General features: G+C 38.4%; 1 protein-coding gene across 1 annotated transcript in view; it reads left to right on the forward strand.

Moving 5' to 3' along the window:
* itfg1 (integrin alpha FG-GAP repeat containing 1) overlaps nucleotides 1-12,385 on the forward strand; it is a 129,935-nt gene that overhangs the window by 99,585 nt on the left and 17,965 nt on the right. The window contains exon 14 of the mRNA XM_039693448.2: nucleotides 5,002-5,080. Coding sequence (XP_039549382.2) covers nucleotides 5,002-5,080 — 79 coding nt within the window. The remainder of the gene's footprint in view (nucleotides 1-5,001; nucleotides 5,081-12,385) is intronic.

The raw sequence follows: 12,385 nt of genomic DNA on the forward strand, positions 1-12,385 counted from the left end.
GACACCATATATAGTACACAATTCATAGAATACAGAGCAATTTCTGACAGAGTTTATTAGACAGGGAAAGATGTTACTGAGGTGTGTGTACTTGGCACTTGGCAGGGTCTCAAAGCAATTCATTACTCTGTTAATACATGAGCGACACACACACACAGTCAAAGACCTTTGTTCGTTTACTGTCATCCTTCATAATGAAGAGATAATGCATTTTCTGCCCAGCCATTCATCCTCTTCTTTAGACATGCACAAACACATACAGATGACGTCACGTGTGTTATCTAACTTGGTGATGTGCCGAGTTCAGACAGTTTGCCCGGAGGGCAGTGGATAGCAGAGGGCTCTATGATTAAATAAGAGCTCTTTAAGATGGGCCGCACTCTTGTCTCGCTCCGACTGGACCCCTGACATACATGTTATACAGTCCCACGCTGAATTAATATTCAGATGCTGAAACGGGGACGTTAGTTGTAGAAGTGTATTGTTCAGATGATTTCATGTGTTCTGGATCATAGCATTTTTGCATTTGTCCTATTTTTGCAGTGTTGCATCCTAAACACCCTGCCTGGTTACAGCCAGAGTAAATCACATACTGTTGGTTACAGTCAGCATAAAATGAAAATTCACTGTTCACCTATTTACATTTAAATTTTCATTTTAAATATTTAAATGCATGTTTTACATCTCATTGTGAGCAATTCATTAAGCTCGTTGTTTAATCAAAATGAAAACAACAGTCTTCTCTCTGGTGACATATGCAGGACACCAATAATTTAGCATGTTAAAACACACCCCTGCAAACTCGCGTTCATCTACCTCCACTTTTGAGTCCTCATCCTACATTATAGTAGTAACAGATAATAGTCACAATACAGGAAAAAATATGTTGCTACATTTCATCACCGCTTTAAAAGGGCAGTGTGCAAATTCTGTGCATCTGGTGGAATTGCAAAAATAATGACTTTTTCCCTAAAAATAGGAAGTAGGCAATTTGAAATCTTCCATTTTTTTCTCATCAGCATATTATAAACTATTAACTTTATGATGCAAAGGATCGTGTTAGTGAATTTGGAGGCTTTGATGCATATCCTGCTGCATTTTCTCTCTTTGTTCGAGTTCCTGGAGGCATATACACTACTCTTCAAAAGTTGGGGATTAATGTAAATCCAGCCATTTCTCCAGTCTTCAGTCACATGAGCCTTCAGAAATCTTTATAATATGGTGATTTGGTGCTCAAGAATCAATGTTGAAAATAGGATTGCTGCTTCATATTTTTATAGTAACCATAATACATTTTTTAACGTTTCTTTGAGGAACAGAATAGTATTCATTTGAACTTTTATAACATCATAAATGTCTTTACTTTCACTTTTGATCGATTTAAAGTGTCCTTGCTGAATTAAATATTTAAAAAATCTTACTGACCCTGAACTTTAAAATGGTAGTGTATGTACATTGCAGTTGTACTTGAATCTGCACCAAAACAATCAAGAAAAAAAAAAAACACCTCAAGAGTGTTTTTACTTCTGGTGAGAATGCAGTTCAACCCAGTGGTCCAAAGAACCAACTAATATCCTTCACTGTAACCTGTATATACTGTTATGGTAAATGTTATATATAAATCGCAATTTTTTTCACAAATTTTTGGAAATTACCACCACAAAATCAGTCATTTTGATCGCAAAAATCACACAAAAAAATCGTGAAATCCTGGAGGGACTGTATTGAAAGCCATGAGCTTATCTGATGAGTTTGATTCTTCTTAAAAATGTGTCTTTTCTTCTGAAAAATGCTTCTTCGGTGAAAAAGATGCATGACAGTATTGTATGACAATTATTAAATCCCACTCAAAATGATACATAGAAATAATGGTGAGAATACAATGAAATATTTGCCATTTTTTTCTTTTTCTTGCAAAATAATGCCATGGGGGGTTCTTTGTTTAAAGTCTTTTTGAAATATTCGGCCCACAGTTGCAGTCACTCACTGAGGTGTTTGTTATTCCCCATTCAGTTCTTGTGACGTTTTCGTTTATCTACTTTTAACTGCCTCTCGCCTCTCTGCTGTCTTAGGCATCACTTTGTTTCCTCTGATGCTTTATCTTCCCACGTTTACATTGTTTCTCTGTGTTCTCTGACTTGCTCAATCTCATCTTTTGTCGCTTGCTGTCTGGTGGTTTTATTAGCGAGATCATGGGTTATCCACCTGTCCTTGTATGGTTGCTATAGACCAAGGCTCTCCAGTTGTTTACTATGCTTCAGCCAATCTGAAGAGTTTAATGGAGGTTATTTTTTGCTCTAACTGGCTTCTGAATTTGCAGACATTGTGTTTGACATTCTTGTCTGGGTTAAATGCTATCTACCTGTGTGAATTAAAGCTTTGCTTCTTCAGTTCACCAGTATGAAAATCTTGATAATAGGTGCTCTGTAAGCTCTGCTACATACAACCTCCATTGCTGAAGGGGCGGATTTGGGATGTTGTAGATTTTCAGGTTTCGATTTAAAAGTAGAGTAAATTTGCAGTTACTAGAAAAGGTCACACATGCAAGATATACAGTCCCATTGTGTGATACACTACCATTCAAAATGTTGGTGTGCATATTTCAGAATATCCTTTTATTAAAAATTATATCAAATTTCATATTTTTCATATAGTTCACTAAATTGATCCAAAGTGACAGTAAAGAGAGATTTATAATGTTACTAATTTTGGTACAATGGTACTATGTAATTTCAGATAAATGCTAATAATTTGCTAGCCAATTTTCCCTATGGCATAATAGTAGGATTTAGTTGGATGGAGTAGGATTTCAGGTCCAAAGAAAGGTGTGGGACTTCAGTGCTCACCAAAACAATCAAGAAAAAAAAAAAACGCCTCAAGGAGTGTTTGCTTCTGGTGAGAATGCTGTCCAACCCAGCGGTCCAAAGAACCAACTAATATCCTTCACTGTAACCCGTATATAGCGATAGTTGAAACCCGATAGTCGAAACCCAAACCCAAGTTTATTACCCATTATAAACTTGGCGATGGAGTAGAATTTCAGGTCCAAAGAAATGTGTGGGACTTCAGGGCTCACTGACGTCAGATTCTCTGGCCGTGTACTTTGCCCTCACTGTTGTGTTTGACTGAACGATGTTCATCTGTATCTGATGCTGCCAGGTCATCCTCTCCCTCATTATGTCAGTTTGGCAGTAAGTGACGAAGAGCTTCTGCTCCAGGATTGTCCCATTTCCTGTCAACATTGTCCATTGGTTGGATTCATCAGCTACAGGGGAACATAATTTTCAGCAAGGGAATCATTTCACCCCTCCCCACTCATTATCATGCCTCACAAATAAATCTGTTTAAAAATGTATGCCCACTTGTTCCTGGCATGCTGTTCATTTGCAGTTCCCAGGGTTATTGTCTGCACAGAGAAAAGTATCCATAATTAAGAAACTGGCATATTAGCAGGTCTGCCCCATCTCCCCGGCGCTGAGCCAGTGTTGGCCACTCGTTACTGCTGGCTGTCGATAGACATCTCTCATGTGTCTCAGTATTTGTAGGAGACTGGAGCTGGGCCTGTGTAACCTGTGATGATATTTGTGGACTTAACTGAAAACACACACACACACACACGTGCAAACAAGCAGTCAGGGTCATTCTAATTATCATCTATATCATCAGAATAGCTCCAATGCGCAGGTTTTTAGTGTCCTGCTGGAAACAAGTTCAAATTTACAACTGCAATGAGCCTTTCCAAGGAAGGTCTTATTGTTATGATCTTATATCTGGGGCTTATGCTGTGTTCCAGGCAGGTTTTTGAGCACGTAAATCCGACTTCAAACCACGTCTCACGACTTTGTAGCATTCCAGGCCAGTCACGCCAACAAACCAGCATGGCGGACCTTACGGGACTTATGCGCATTTGTAATAATTTCTGTCGCCAAAGGTGCTTACTCTTTGTTTATTTCAGGGAAACTAAGGAGGAAAAACAGCACATAAGGCAAGATAAGCTGTTATACCTTTTATTTTACTATATTTAAATGTTGGTATTATTTTATCCTTGCACTCAATGAACTGAAAACTAGCTAACGTTATATTGTCCTAAAGTGTGAAACACCGTATCCGCAAGAGCTTCCATTGTTGTTTTGTATGGTTTCGCAGGCTATGTCAAGTCAAGTCAAGTCACATTTATTTATATAGCGCTTTTCACAATACAGATTGTATCAGCTTCACAGTGATAACATGAAAGTAGTACAACACAGATCAATAATATTGTTAATATTAAATAATAAATAAATAACCCCGACTAAGCAAGCCAAAAGCAAGGCAAACGCAAGGCGACAGTGGCAAGGAACCAAAACTCCATCAGATTGGATGGAGAAAAACCAGGCTCAGTCGGGGGCCAGTTCTCCTCTGGCTAACATTCATATTGTTTATATATAAATATTAAATATAAATATTGTTTATATATAAAACGGCGCCATAACATATCGCCGGCGTTGAGTCGTCAGAACTATGTGACGTCAGAACTCGTAACTGGGAGTACATCGATCTAGTACGAGTTCACGGGTGGGAAGTCACAGGTTTGACTGCCGTTACAGTGCACTTTCACGGGTATAAGGTTGGAAAAACACGGGTTACAGGTTGCCTGGAACGCGGCATTAATCTCAAGGTCTTGTGCAGGGTATGTGAGTTGAGTGGGAGCGGTGTAAATTTGAATGGAGTGCGGAGCGGATTTTTTAAAAGTCGGAGCGTCGTGGTTTTCACTCGCTTCGAGAGCGCTCCACTACCTCTCCATGACGAGAAACAATTTTGCCAACGGAATAATTCACGGCTGAAAGGGTTACTCCACTTCGCGTCGTCCCTAACAACGCCCTTCAGCCGTTACTTAGTCATGATACAGCACTGCCTCTCCTACCTTATTGCTTACATAAAAAGTAGTTTTCTGATTAAAATTCATTTTGCAAAATGTTTGTGTTTTGTGTTTATTGTTAATCACTTCTATCCATCCCACAGCCCTTCGGCGTGAACCAGCCTGGCCCGTATGTCATGTACACATCGGTGGACTCGAACGGTTATCTAAAGAACGCTTCGGGTGAGTGCACGGCTCAGAAAAGATTAGCACTTTTTTAACATCACACATATCTCTTTGCCCAGCATATCCTGCTTCAGGTAGGTAAGATAACAATCAACCTCAACACACTGCAGTCATCCATCCTGACTAGTTCCATTTCTTTTGAAGGATCAGACTAAACTAGACTAGGATGATTTTGAATAAACCAATAAAAACTTTTCTTGGCCACACTTAATTCTGGTGTAGATTTCGAAAATCTGTCCTGGCATGGTACATTGTGTGAAGGACGCACAATTTTGCTTTAGAGAACTTTTTTTTCTCTTTAAAAAAAATATCATTCACGTTTGTTAGTAAAAAATCTTATATATATATATATATATATATATATATATATATATATATGGGGCTGTTTACACCTGGCCACTTCATGCGTTTTCTCAGATCGGATAGCTATCTGATTTATCAAAACGATTCCATTTACATCTGGTCACATAAATGTGTTTTTGTGAAACGGATATAAATCCGATCTTCAATTCACACGCTATATCCAGATTTAAGTGCACGTCACCGAAAGCAACAGATATGAGCCGAATTTTATTGATCATCGGCTAATTTCAAAATCAGCAAAGACAGCAATAAGGGAGAGCGGCAACAGAACTGGTAAGATCATTTTGTTTCTTTACTTTTAATGAAGATGCTAGTGTTAAGTGTCTGCGACTTACTTTCACTTTGATTTGCGATAGATTGCGGCGCGTTGGCTTGATGAATAGACGCTCAGCTGCTCATCTGAGGTGATGCGTGTCGCAGTAGCGTCGTCATGTCTGACGAATAACATAGCCTATTTATAACACGCTCTCACGCGTTTATTGTTTATCATTTTTGGGAGTAGTAAAATTTAAATATGTTGTTTCAACAACCATATGCATTTACACGTGTCCAGTTTTGTCTGGAATGCGGCCCAGACCACCTCGCAATGTGGTTTGAGCGATCGGATTCAAATCCGTCTCAAATGCGTTTCGGGGGGTATTTACACCTGGTCTTTTCGCGATCGGATAGCTATCCGATCACAGAAAACGCATGAAGTGGCCAGGTGTAAACGGCCCCTTTAATATGTATATATATAATTTGTTTGTTTGTTTATATGGAAATGAGGAATTACATACATTTGTTTCTAGCAACAATTTGAGATTGGATTGCACAAAAACAATGAATGCAGCCAGTATAGAGAACATTGTTCAAAATGAAAGTTATCATATATTATTTGATTTTCTGATTGTTTTTTTTTTATTATTATTCATTATTACATAGCTACCTTTTAGTTTAAATCATTTATTTAGATATGTTGCATTAAATTAATTGTTATATTCAGAGCCAATTTTCTCTCATGTAGTAGTTCAATTACAGCAGTATGACAAGGCAAATCTCTTTGATTCAATTCTATCCATTATATACAAGAGAATTTAAACAAACATCAAAGTACATCAAAGACTGGAGCAACCTAGAGATTCTGCCACAAAGCACACATCAGTTTGACAGTCGAGTTGTCTTGCTTCTTGATTGCTTAGTATTTTATATATGAGTGTCTCTCGTATGTTGTTTTGGCCCTCAAGGATATCTGATTGACCAAGTTCAAGATCAGAGACGGGGCAACAAATGACCTCGTTCCACCTTTCTAAGAGCAGATAAGAATAAATTCCTTGGGGCATTGACAGAACTCACATCACTTTGGTGTCACGGACTGTGTTTCTCAAGTCTCTTTTGAATACATCACTGACCTTGACCTCTCAGTGGAGGCATTAGATAAACAGAATGAATGTTTCTTATGTTGTGTGTGTGTGTGTGTGTGTGTGGACTGTGCTGAAGATCCACCGCAGAACAGAGAGCAGGATGTGACAGAGCTATTTCAAAGATAAATGACTAAATGGCTTAAAGGACAAAAATTATCCTCAGATAACTGGAAATAATGGATTTTTGGGGATTTTTGTGCTCCATTGCTTGTAGAAGAAACTATATATTTTTTTCTTTTTTAAATGGTATTATGTTCTGCTTTTAAGGGCCGGACCAGAGTTTCTGAACTTGCCTTTGAGTCTGTCCAATGAAATCACTTATTCTTTGAGTAATCCTTCACTAGCCAGCAAAGCACACGAATTTCTGTTATCTTAAATATTTCAACTCTCTCATTGTTCTCTTTTTCTTTGTTCTTTCCTCTCTACTGTGAAGAGATATTCATAATGAATACAAGACACGTCTATAAGCAGACAGCGCATTTATAATGTTTTAAATTGTTATAAAAAAACAGAGTTAAATTGTATATTCAGACATACTGGTCTATAATGCAAATGTCACAGTAATAATGTTCTTGGTTTGTAGTTACCTCTGCTGAAGCAGAATACAAATGAGCAGAGATGTTTGGTCACTTTTGCTTCTTAATAGTCTGATAGAATTTCTATATTAATATCTTGTTTCACCTGCTGTGTGCCAGACTTGTTTTTATATTATTGCTTGTTTCAACCTGTCTGTTTGTCCATCAGAAATTTGCCAGGATAGTTAAAGGGTTAGTTCACCCAAAAATGAAAATTAAGTCATTAATTACTCACCCCCCCGCTATACCAACCCCGTAAGACCTTCGTTCATCTTCGGAACACAAATGAAGATATTTTTGATTAAATTTGAGAGCTGTCTCACTACCACATTGGCTGCCTAAGGGACTGGCTCTTGACGGCCCAGAAAGTCAATGAAGAAAATGTTTAAATATCCCAAGTGACTACCGTGGCTCAACTATAAGTTTATCAAGCGACAAGAATACTTTTTGTGCGAAAAAACAAACAAAAATAACGACTTTATTCGACTATTCCTTTTCTTCATTGTTGGCCTGAAACGAGACTTCCTTAGATTTCCACGACGCATGCGCGAGAATTGCGATCTCCTTCAACTACTTCAGTTCAGTTCTCGCGCATGCGTCGTGGAAATCTAAGGAAGTCTCGTTTCTGGCCAACAAGGAAGAAAAGGAATAGTCGAATAAAGTCGTTATTTTTGTTTGTTTTTTAGTCTCGTCGCTTGATAAACTTATAGTTGAGCCACGGTAGTCACTTGGGATATTTAAACATTTTCTTTATTGACTTTCTGGGCCGTCAAGAGCCAGTCCCTTAGGCAGCCAATGTGGTAGTGAGACAGCTCTCAAATTTAATCAAAAATATCTTCATTTGTGTTCCGAAGACGAACGAAGGTCTTACAGGGTTGGTATAGCATGGGGGTGAGTAATTAATGACTTAATTTAAATTTTTGGGTGAACTAACCCTTTAATCATCTAATAAAGTCATATAGAGAGCTGTCTGTCTATCTATCTATTCTATTCTATTTGTCTGTTTGTCTATCTTTTTCACATTTTTTTCTGTTGTTCTATCTATCTATCAATCGTCTGTCTGTCTGCTGTGTTCTGTCTGTCGTTCTGTTATGTTTGTCTATCATTCTATCTGTCATTCTATCTATCATCTTTTTGTTCTGACATTTTTTCGTTCTATTTATTGTTATATCACTCTGTCTGTATGTTTGTCTGTCTAGCTGTCTATATATATTTATTTATCGCTCTAGCACTCTATCATTCTATCTGTCTATCCTCCACACACGCTTTACTGTGTGAACAGTTGAGGAGCGACAGAATTGATGGCACCTCCCAAAGAAAACACAGAGGAACAGATAAATAAAAGCAATCACAGTTCCGGCACAGAAAGTGTAAGTAGAGCTTAGTGACACTGTGGCCCATCGTCCCTCCTTGCTCTGCAGCTGAACTTCTAACTACAGTTCTGTGATCAATGTCCTGCTGTAATTGGAGAGATTGTGGCAGGGTGTCTGGGGTCAGCTGAAGGACAGTCATGGGGTGTATGTCGTACGGGGAGTGGAGAACAGGCCAGGTTGTATTAGGGCCCTTATTCCCTCAGGCTCTCATTGGCCAGTAATGAAACACAGCTCAGCAAGACTTATTGCACATTTAGACTCGAGTCCAGGACATGGGGACGGCGGTATTTCTGCTGCTGTCTGCACTCGCTCACTCTCTCTCTCTCTCCCTCTCTCTCTCTCTCTCTCTCTCTCTCTCTCTCTCTCTCTCTCTCTCTCTCTCTCTCTCTCTCTCTCTCTCTCTCTCTCTCTCTCTATTTGAGGACAAAGTAACTGAGGACAAAGTAATTAACTGAAGTAACCACAGATGCCGTGAAGGCAACACTGAATGCATTGTCCTGAAAAAAAAAAACATCCTTTGGAAGTTAGTTTAACTGGAACATTGAATTCAACTTTTAAATCAGCTTGATCTCCTCACGAGTTTACATTTACATTTATTCATTTAGCTGATGCTTTTACCCAAAGCGACATACAATTGCTATAAATGTCAGAGGTCGCACGCCTCTGGAGCAACTAGGGGTTAAGTGTCTTGCTCAGGGACACATTGGTGTCTTACGGTGGATTCGAATCCAGGTCTCTCACCAAAGGCATGTGTCTTATCCACTGCGCCATCACCACCCCAGCAAGAGTTTTCTTGCTATTAAATGATCTCAACAGAACCCAGTCGACTAAACCAATCAAATTATACTGTGTTTTCTCAATTGGCTTAATTTAGGAGCAACCTCCAGCTTCTAAGCAAACATCTCTTCCAGAAAGAAATATTCTTTAGACCAATTACAAGTTGATTAGAACTGTGACTGTGACAACCTATGAAGAATTCATGTAGGTAGATTTGCATGTGAAGGGGGTGGGGTTGGGGGCATCCTCTCAAGTCATGTCTGAGGATGATAAAGTACTTCAGAGGGTTGTGTTTTCATGCTTTCTTAATTGGACTGACCCTTGCAGTACCAAGTTAATGAATGAGAGTTTTAAGTAAACAGAGAAAGGGTGAAGTACGGAGGCAGACACTAGAGGTGGGAGAAGCTGGATTGACACAGGAGAAGATGCAGATCAATATGGGGCTCGAGACTGTTCTCATTAATTAGCCAAATGAATGTGGTGTATAATGAACAGCCCCTCTGAATCCTCACAGTGAGGGACACACACAGACACACTCTTACATGTCCTACACACTCATATCTACGCACAGATGGATTCTGCTGACTTTTTAGCATAGAGTTCTGGAGAATAAATTTAAACTTGGTCAAATGTGTTAAACAATAATTTTAGGCAATTGTAGGGCTCTGAAAGTTTGGTTTCTTCAAGTTTGCGTCTTGTTGCGTCAGTTTTTTCTGTTTCTTGGAATCCCAGATGGACTTGATCAAAAAATCTCACTGGATTATTACAATTAATGGCAAAAGGAATGTTTGGAAATGTAAACTGATATTTCCTACTGACACACAACAGCAAAAAAAAATATAATTAGATTGCTTAAAACCATTTTTGTGTGTGAAAATACTAACGTCCCCAAGACTTTTGCAATAGTAGACTACTGTATGTTGTAAGTCTAAGGTCTCTAGAGTCGATTGACCATCTTCCTCTCTTTATAATTCATCCTCATTCACACACTCTCACATATGTGCCGTGAAGTGTAGTTTAGCCCGCAGCTGGAGTGAGAAGTACGATTATTGATCACAGCTTTTGTCCCTCTCTGAATATCCCAGAGCAAATATAGCCCACTTACAAGCTACCAGGATTATCCCCTCTCTCCTGCGTCTTTTTCAAATGTCTTCTGTGATCAGAAAACACTCTATTTTTAATCACACAGCCTTAAAATATAAATAAACACGCTTGTGCTGACCTTGAGTATATAATTCTTTATGATCGTGATCTGGATTGTCATGTTGATGGTGCAAAAGAAGGGAGCTCTGCTGGTGCTACCTCCTCTCTGTCACTGCGTATCACTCCAATCCATCAAAATCACAAAGAGAGCACTTTCACACTCATCACATATACCGTATCATCTTCTTCCTCCCCACGAAGAGCGATAGAATGACTGTGATAATGACCTTTGTTGGAGCCTTTTTTTCTCTGTAATTGATCTGAATGTCTTCTTTTTTCCGTTAAGACAGCTTGAAGTCCTTTCATTATGTTCAGTGCACATGTAAAGAGAGAGACGCATCTGACCTAATGCAGTTCGTTCTCCTATAATTACCACTCTCGCTGGCTCTCTTTCTGTCTTGCAAGATTCAAAGCCGCTCTATGGTGCAATAAACACGGCTATACTGTATGTTGGCAAAGCATTAGCAATCATTATGCATTATTGGCTATTTTACAGAGACTTAGAACATGACTTTTTTTTTTTTTAATTGCAAATAGAGATGCACCGATTCCAGTTTTCTAGGCCGATCCCGATTTCCTTGAGTTTGACCTGCCGATAGCGATTTTAGCCGATTCCGATTTCATTTTTTCAAACCATTTTACAGCACACACAAATATTTATTTTCTATCTTCTCTTTAATAGAACGTTTTGCATATAACATTTTTTTGATGTTTGACCGGCATAAAATCGGATTATGTCAGACTGACCGGCTGGTCGGCGATCATGGCTGATCCCGTGAAAATCGGCCGATTCCGATCTCTACAAATGTCGCACATCTTGCGACTACTGTACGTTTATACTTCCTAAGGTTTCACACTACAAATATGATTCACTTGGAGCTTAGATTGTAAATGATCTGAGGTGGTTTCCCATTTTTCCCCTGATCTTCTTTATCATTGAGATTGATAGAAATTTTGACTTTGGACTCTCCGAGGTCTATTACTAGGCTGTTTAGTAGCACATATTAATGCTTTATTCTGCATAACCATATTCTACCTCCCTTAATCCTACCCAATACCTAAACTGAACAACAACTTTTCTGACTATTAATAAGCAGTAATTAGGAGTTTGAGTAAAAAATTATATTTAATAGTTAGTTCATAGTGAGAAATGGACCCTAATCTAAAGTGTGACCAAAAATGTTTGGTCTTTTTGTGTCATTCAGGCCATCCTTAAAAATATTTTGGTTTGCAGTAACAGCATTTTTTTTTTTAAAAAGGGTCGGTAGGTAGGTCTATATTTTTTTTTTCAGGATTCAGTGTAAAAAAAAAAGTAAATTTTTTAAAAAAAAATTGCATATTGTGACGTCACTGACTGGGTCTTCAAACTAGGTGCTAGGTGTTAATGCAACCTACAACCGGTTACGTTTTAGGCCAGTCACAAAATGAATAAAATATTTGTTATGCAGCAGTGTGCTGGCTCTCTTTTTTTTCATATACATGAGATATAAGCAAAAACAAGTACAAACACATGGTGAAACAAAGAATACAATTAAACAAAGATACAAATTAGCCTATATACACAGTGCTTTATTTCAGGAAGGTCTAAAATTAGCTACTTTTCAGTCAAGT

The sequence above is a fragment of the Pimephales promelas genome, chromosome 1 (assembly GCF_988280905.1).
Source record: "Pimephales promelas chromosome 1, fPimPro1.hap1.1, whole genome shotgun sequence".
Classification (NCBI taxonomy): Eukaryota; Metazoa; Chordata; class Actinopteri; order Cypriniformes; family Leuciscidae; genus Pimephales; species Pimephales promelas.